The sequence below is a fragment of the Bactrocera latifrons genome, unplaced genomic scaffold, assembly GCF_001853355.1.
Source record: "Bactrocera latifrons isolate USDA-ARS-PBARC rearing strain unplaced genomic scaffold, ASM185335v1 scaffold_230, whole genome shotgun sequence".
In the NCBI taxonomy this organism is placed as follows: Eukaryota; Metazoa; Arthropoda; class Insecta; order Diptera; family Tephritidae; genus Bactrocera; species Bactrocera latifrons.
Genome location: NW_017535853.1, coordinates 474,190 through 483,181, shown reverse-complemented (window position 1 = coordinate 483,181; position 8,992 = coordinate 474,190). Strand labels below are relative to the sequence as shown.

The window sequence follows — 8,992 nt, the reverse complement described above, 5'->3', positions numbered from 1 at the left end:
GCCATACAAACTGAACGATCAAAATCAAGCTAAAGTGCTTTTATATGCTTCATCTATGAAAATTTCACCTGTAGAGGGTATTTTTAAGGTTTTTTTTCTTTAGTATATTTTTTTATGCACACTTCCATACATCTGCCTAATTTGGAAAACTTCAAATGCTTACACATATAGTCAATTGCTACTAACTACTACTTAATTCTGATCTTTCATGTAAAATATAAAAACAAACCATATAAAAAACAGCAACAAACAAATCGTAATAAAAAATTTGAAGGCGAAACCACACAAGTTTTGTATTTTGATATCGCAAGAATCAAATTTATTACAGGAGCTGCACAATAAGCAGGCGTGCGCACAGACTTATGTACATACACGTATGTAGTGTGCTTGCAAGTGTATGTGGACGTTTGATTGCTTATGTGTGTTTATAAACAATTATGTATTACAACATTCTACCACAAAATATTTGATGGCATCTTTAATCATATTTGAGCAGGTACACAGCATATATTTACATCACACACACACACATATACACACATTYATACTTAGATTTAAAAATTGTTAGTATGTCAGTTCTTCTTAGCAGCATCGGGCATTTTTCAATCTGCCTCATAACATAAAATTTCATAATTCAAAACTATCGAACGAAGATCTGGTAATTTGATGTTTGACGCAAGGCACTGGGTCGCCACCCGAGGTAAAAGCGCTACAAAGACGACAGCTACAACAATAACAACAATGCGGCAGTGTAACATTCTTCTCGTCTCGCGACTGGCCGGCGTTTGTGCGCAATTATGTGTAGCGCTGTTGCATGTCAGCATTCCAGCAAAGCAGAATACATCCGCATTAGTGTGTATGTGTGCATGCTGGCATTGCCGCTGGCTTTAGTCGAGTCTTTTACTTGTACCATTGCATGTTCATTTTTATCTCCGTTCTCAGTTTTGTATATTTTCATTTTACCTGTTGTTTTAACACACACACACACATACATACAAACATATAGCGCGTTGCCTTGGCTTGGCAGTGTCGGCCAGTCAGCTCGCCTGCTGCCTGCCTTGCTACATTATTATGATGTGCTGATACTTGGAATTAATTCCCACCAACAGCTGACGCACCGGCGAGCGCTGCATTTCTGCACTGGTATGCAAGTGAATTTGTGTTTTTTTTTTTTTTTTGGTTACCTATTACAGTGGTGGTCCGATAAGTGCACTGCATTCTTTGTGTGTACAAATTCTTAAATATATTTTCTAAAATTAAATATCCAACTTGCATACTTTTAAGCGTCCAGCAAAAATCAAAATTACATCCATGTTCCTTTCCACTTAACACACTTATAGGCGTCTAACACATGCATTCATATGTCTTAAGTCAATAAATGCTATACATAGACTATGAATCTCAGTTCTAATTTTTTAGAAATTTGCATGTGTGCTTTTCAGACGGTTGGCCTTTAATAGAATTTCGACTTAACATACTTTTAGGCATCCAGCACTAGCCATTTCATTCATCAAACAACCTGCGTAATTCTCAGATGATTGATGAGCAACCACAAAAATCACATCGAGGTTCTTCTAATAAAATTTTCTCTTGGCATACTTATAGGTGCTCAACACCTATTTTTTAAGTCAACAAGCGCCATTCATAAATTATACAATTATGTCGCAGATCTAATTTTTAAGAAATTTTTTCTTGATACACAAAAAAATTAGAGCAGCCACTGCCACCATTTCAWATTTTGTGGGTTTGGAACCATTGTTTTTTAACTTAAAACTCACAAAAGATCAAACTCTCGAACCATTTTCCTCCTAAATCTAATACGAACTTTCCTTTCTTCCAATATTTGGTTTTTTCGAATTCGATCACTTTGAGATGCTACCAAATATTTAGTAGATATTTCTSGAGTCGCTTAAACATCAGAAAAATACTGAAGGCAGAGAAAATAAAAGGAAATCTCAGGTTTGATTTTTTGAGATCTCGAATAATTATTTCGGGATACGAAAATTTAATATCGTAGCTGTAAGTACTGAAGTACACAGAGATAATAAATTCAAATTTCAGAATTAAGTTTTCGGGATACCGCAAAATTTCGGGATTCAAGCAATAGATACATTTATATCCATATGTGTAAGCTCTGAAAACAAACCTTGGGGATTATGTTTTCGGGATCCCGCATAATTATTTCGGGATTGTAGTAATAGATAAATACACACATATGTACATAGATGTCAGTTCTGAAATAAAAAGTGAAGTTTTTGTATTACATTTTCGGGACTGGACTTTTAACTGATAGATTTGTGTCATACGACAAAATCGCGTCGATGAATAAATGAACATCTCGGAACTAAGTTCTCGAAATTTATTTATTTCGGGATTGAAGTATTTAATATGCTACCTGTAAGCTCTGAGCATACAAAATTAATAAACTGAAATCTCGGGATTAAGCTTTCGGARCCTCGTATAATTATTTCGGGATTCAAGTAATTGATTTCATTTTCGTTATTCGTGTAATTAAAATCATTTATGCTTATTAATTTATTTTAACTAATAAACTTGTATAATATTATAAATTAGTATCGATGAATAAATGAAAATATCAAGTTAAATTATCGGGATACCGAAAAATTCATTCGGGATTTGTGCAATTAGTATAATTTGAATGTATGTATGTACTATATGTTCTGAAGTGTGTAAAAAATAAAAAGTCGCTGAATCCCGAAATTCGGGATTATGAATTTATTTTAACTGTTAAACACTTTTTAATTATAACATAATAATGTAAAACTCGAAAAATTTCGATATTCAGCATTTATTTTTCTTAAAATTATATATTTTAAACATAAAAGAAAGGGTGATACATTTCGAGGATTCGTTGATTCCAATTTTCGATGACTCGTTAGAGCATTTCGACGGGTAACTGACGAATGCCACACGTGATGTCTGAAACAAATTGGGATTGTTGGCATACACTTAAGACTTTACATATCCCCCCCGGAAAAAGTCTAACGATGTGATATCACACGGTCTTGGTGGCYAATCGACCGTCCGAAAACGTGAAATTATCTGCTCACCATAGTATTCTCTCAGTAAAACAATTGATTGATGCGATGTGTGGGAAGTGACGCCGTCTTGTTGAAACCAAATGACGCCGAGATCACGAGCTCCAATTTCAAGCCTCAAATAGTTGGTTATCATGGCAAGATAATGGTCGTCAATGACGGTTTCGTTCTCATCGACATCATTTTTAAAGAAATGTAGACCGATGATCCTAAGGGGGYAACAAACCACACAAAACTTGTTTTTTCTGGATAAAATTACAGCTCTTGAATGTTTTCAGGTTGCYCTTTATTCCATCGGCAATTTTACTTGTTTGCATACCACTTGAGCCAGAAGAGGACTTCGTCGCTGAACAAAATTCGGCTCGAAAAAGTTGGATCTTCTTGGAACTTCTCAAGAGCCCATTTAGCGAAGCGATGTTGATTGGAGAGGTCAAACGGCTTTAGTGTTTGCACAAGTCGTACATATTTTGTACGCTTTTAGTTTATTATACCTATTTAAACATACTTCTTGAAAAACAACAATTTCCGACAATAAACACTTTTATTCGACCGTCACTGTACTTCCACCTAAATGTACATCATAAATACCTCTAAGGCTTTGAGCATTTCAAACGCTACGGCACTATGTAGTTCCAACAGGTAAAACAGACGTTCCTGCCACCGTTTGACGCAAACGCCGCAGTAGCGCGATTAACATTACAAATATGAAACAAATCCAAAAAAACAAACGAAACAACAACAAGTAATGTTTGTATATAATGCACATGTCTGTTTGTTGGTTTGTGCCGCTATAAACAACCACCAACACACGCGACCAACAGTCAAAAAACGTATTAAATTTTACATTTATTTATGTGCGTACACAGTATATGCATACATACATATATATGTATATATATATATTTGCCTTTTTCGGCTAAGAAGAACTCTTTGTTTCTCATTTTTATTTTATTTTGTTTTCAGTTATTATTTGAGTTTGCATTTTATACGCTACATAAACATTTGATAATCTTAGTTAACCGTAAAGAAAATAGAAAAGTAAAGAACAAAATAAAACAAACACACACACACGAGTTTACAAATTCTTCGGTGTACCCTTGCACTCGCATTCCAGCAGCATTTGCGTAGGTGGTGAGTTCGRGAAAAGTAGTCTAATTCTCGTTATATTTACTTTTTTTTTTTTGCTTAGAAAGTGCATAGCTATGTAAATGTGTAAYATATATGTATATAAATATGTTATATATGTGTATGTAAATATATGCGTAGCTTTGTAAGCATTTGTAGAGTTATTCGGCTCACTTGTGGACCCTGGCCTTGGCGCTTGTTGCCCTTCGTTTGTTTGATGGCAGTTACTAGCGCGGTTCCGCCTTTTAAGCCGCATGCAAATGATACTGTGAGTCTCTAAAGCCMTGCAAATAAGCAAAGCTCAGTCAGGTGTGCCTGAACTTCTTGTATATCCAAAGTACATGTTCATTAAGTACATATTATAAATTTAATCTGCGATATGTAACTTTTAAATATTACATACTTAGTAGGCATGAATTTGACAAGCAAGGGTGCTGAACTTTAACGCCGCGATAACTGACAGCTCTAATAAAGTGGCAAGCATTGTCAAAAATTGTGGGATAAGATTTATAAATACAGGCAGGATTATTAAACGTTACATAAGTAAGCCAGGCAAGTGTATACTAAATCAAAAAAATATACTGTTAACTTTGGTTCGGCTGCATCAAGGGTCTAATACCATTCACAGTTGCACTTTTCTAGCGTAATGGAGTATACAAATTTATTTATCTTCAGTTCGATCGGACATTTTGTATGACAGCTATATGTTATAGTAGTCCGATCTTGTCAGCCCTTACAGTAACAAGAACATCAACCAGCTGAGCAGCGGCACCACCTCCCAAATAAGGGGCCGGATATTCCAGGTACATGCCTTTAAGTCGTAATACTTAATACATTTGCAGTGGTCATCATTCAAAGAGGGGTCTTTCATTCGCGACTTTTCATTGGTTGTGTTGTTTACGTAACGGGTGCCAAACCCAGCGTGTAACCCAGAAGTGGGGATATTTCGCCTTCTCACTTTAGCTGGCCCTCAAACATATGTTTTTTTTTTTTTTGGCTACCCAGAAAATACTTGGTCTAAGACGGTGAAGTGCTTGAGCCATATGTAAAAGAATCGTTTCTGGCCACTTCCAAGAGAATGGAAAGTTCTCTGAGCACTTTCCTCACATGTGTGAATTTCTCCACATGGCTTCAATCCACTCCCTAAACCTAAATTACCCTTTTAAAAAATTACATAAGTCAAATAGAAGTTGAAGTTGTCTCTTCCTCTTCGAGTTGACTTAGATGTTTAAACGCCAAGTAAAATTGTTCAAAGTTCATGTTAGCAATATATGTATAGAATAACATTTGGRTAGCTTATAAAATTATTATATTATATTTTTCAAAACTAACAGAGACCCTCTATCTATATGATCATAATAATAGAATCAGTCATACCATTGAGTAGAGCCGTTTGCTTCTCTCTTATTTTTAGGACTGCGTTATTTTGCCTTTGGTTAGGTTAAGAAGTCGATCCTGAGAGGGATCTCACTTGAACAGCTTAGAACGACGTTCCGTTGTGAGAAACTAAAGCTAAAAACTCCTATATACTGGATCATWAGACCCTTACAGATCGATAAAGCACTTAGAGCCGATCAAAAATTCATTGAGACAACTAATATCAGTGTCGGCTATGTTTACTGGTTCGCTAAAGCTAACACCAGTGAGCTGGACAATGGGGGAAAAAGTGACTGGATGTTTCATACAATTTTGACAACTCGAGTCAGCCAAAATGAGCTTTGCTTAGAGCAARTTGTACAATAGATCTCTTGTGTTCTATTCTAGGCCAGAAGAACAACCTTTGGTGAGAGTTCGCCCCTTTKACCTATAGCTCCTTTTCTTCTTCATCTTTATTAGCGTATACAACGCTTACGCGGTTATAGCTCAGTTTACAGCAGCGTGCCAGTTGTTCTTCCGCTTTCGCTGTTTGTCGCCAATTGGAGATTTCAAGTGTAGCCAGGTCCTACTCCACCTGGTCTTTCCAACGAAGTGGTGGTCTTCCTCTTCCTCTACTTCTCTCGTTMGTCCTCGTTGCTGCCGTAGTTAACATATTTTTCTCGTTTCTTGTGTGAATGTTGTCAAATGATTACCAAATCTTCTTTAGTAAAAATTAAATCTAAATATTTTTTTTATTAAATTTAATTTTTTTTAATAAAATTTATTTTTTTTTAATTTAAATTTATTTTGTTTTTTATAAAATTCATAAAAATTTAAATACGTCTTTTATTTTCACAAATCTTTTTTAATTTCTATTTTTTTTTTCAGCGATTTGCAAGGCAACAATATAACCGTAATTTTCGAAGCCGACTTTCAACGCCTAACAAAACTACGAATACTGTAAGTATGCAAACAATAAAAACATGTTTAACATTAACATTTATGTAGACAATTTTTTATTTTTTTTATTTTATTTTTTGTAACTGCATGTTAACAACGAAACATAATCAAAACAATAATTAAGCGTCTTGTAAAATAAGCGTTGCCGATGGGCATTACATAAAATGCTTGACGAATCGATTTGATGCTCAAAACTGTTCGTTGCACTTGCAATGATTACTACAACAACACACACACACAAAGGCACGCATGCTTACATATACGCATGCCAGTGTTGGATAGCGACGATTAACGATTTGTAAATTGATTTTTTTTTCTTCGTCGTAGCGCAGTGTAAATGTTTAACTAAAAATAAAAATATATATTTACGAGCATATTCGGCGTTTTAATGTGATTTCGAGTCATAAGCTAATCAGCGATGTTAAAATATGCATTCGGCTAAAAGCGTGAAAATTTCGTATATGTATATTTGCTTATGAGTGTTGGAAAGCACGCCAAGCGGAAGCGCTTTGTTTTTGGAAAATTCTTGTCTATATATTAGATTAAAATAAAACTTTTTGTTGTAATAATTTATAGTGCAACGCCAATTAAATGTTGTATTGTTCAAACAAMTACGCTCTTGCTCAGCTGGCACTTGGTCGGGCCACGTTTGTGCGCTAAATTTTCGTGTTTTGTYCGGTTTGACCTTTGCGCAGCATAAATCTTCGTTAATAATTTGTTGCGCGGCGACTTTCGTTGCAGTTGGTAGTAACTTGTTGTCAAGCATATTTTGTATGATTTTAGTTTGTAGTATATACCATGTATATTAGGGTGGGTCAGAAAATTAAAAAAATTTCCACATGATACTTTGAAAAATAATAATAGAATGCTCATAGTTTCGTTTGTATTATATATGAATGTAAATATATTAGAGTGGGTCAAAAAACTTAATTTTTAAGGTTTGCATTTTTCGATCTGATAATAAGAAATTATTGAAAATTGTTAGCCGTTTACAACTAAGACTACTTGGAGACGCATTCTTAGAGGTATCTGAGAACCTATTTTTCAGATTACCAAACGAAAAAAATTTTAATTTATTTTAAGCCCACTCTAATATGAACCTATTTTTCAGAGTGCCAGGCAACAAATTTTTTTAAGTTTTTTAATCCACCTTAATATGTGCATACATATGCATGTATGTATGTACATTAGGGTATCCATTATTTCCCAAGCTTACGTCTGTCTCTTATACACATCTCCCAAGCTTACGTTGCACCTTTTCTTAAGGACAAAAACTGCAGTTGCTGGCGTTTTCAAAAATAAAAAAACTTGGTAATAACGCACACCCTAATGTATACATAATATATATTTTTTCTTTATCAAATGCGCGTTAATAAATAAATTCGGCACTATCTTTATTGTCTTAATAAATATATAAATTAATCATAAATTATGTGCACTCTTGCAGCCAACTAACGGATAATCAAATACATACAATTGAAAAGGGCGCTTTCCAGGATCTGGTGTCACTGGAGCGACTGTAAGTTTAGTTTAACTTAGTTTACACAACTTTCGCATGCTTAAGCGTCTTCATTGCATTACTGAATGCTTATCTTTAACCAAAAAAAAAAAAAAAAGAAGTTAAAATTTTTACTTATATTAACATTTCAAAGTTTTCTTTAAAATTAAAAAAAAAATTTAACTAAAATTTAATTGCATACAAAGCTGTCAAATATTATTTGAACTAAAATGATCTTTGTTGTTACTTTTTGGCCAACAGTACTGTCTAGATTAAGAATTTTCTTTTTTATTATTATAGATCTTCATTTCTTGTGTTACACGCTGTATATTGGGTTGTGCGGAAAAGTTATAACAATTTTCGTTTTTAGAAGGTTGCCAGATGAAACTTTTTGAAGTTTGCTGATATATAATATTTTTTGAAAGTTTTCCTCTATTGAAACTATACTTTCTTCGAAGTCGTTTCGGCACAATATCTTAGTATATGACAACATCATTTTTAGAACGTTGCCAGATGTATTTTTTTGTAATTTGATGATATATAATATTTCCTGAAAGCATTTCTATGTTAAAACCACACTTTCTTCGAAGTCGTTTTTACGCATGATTTTACTCTGTGACAAAATTTGTTCATTTTAAAGGCAAAGTAACGGTAAATATCAACTGACAAATATGCCGTAGTTGAAAAAAACTATTTTTTAAGTTTTACGCGCTTTTAATTTAAGTGGAATGTTCTGGAAGAGATAGTTTTTGGATTTCTTCTCTTTGTAGATTGCCGTTATTTGAACTCCGCTGTGGTCCTTTTTCCATTATTACTTTGAAAAGGTTTTACATGCCATTAAAACCTTGAGCCAGCTCTATATGTGTAGAATATATTGTAGTATACTTTTAGACGCTTTGCTTTTATGCTTTTTCTTTAATTTTCTCGTTGCCTCTTATTACCTTCGCAACTGGGGTTTACTGCTGCGTCTAAAATTTTCAAAAATTATATATTT

General features: G+C 34.0%; 1 protein-coding gene across 1 annotated transcript in view; it reads left to right on the top strand.

Annotated features, from left to right (window-relative positions):
• Positions 1-8,992, top strand: part of LOC108968879 (protein slit) — a gene marked incomplete at its 5' end in the record, with an annotated part of 49,093 nt that overhangs the window by 6,644 nt on the left and 33,457 nt on the right. The window contains 2 exon segments of the mRNA XM_018933195.1: positions 6,429-6,500; positions 7,948-8,019. Of these exon segments, the coding sequence (XP_018788740.1) occupies positions 6,429-6,500; positions 7,948-8,019 (144 nt within the window).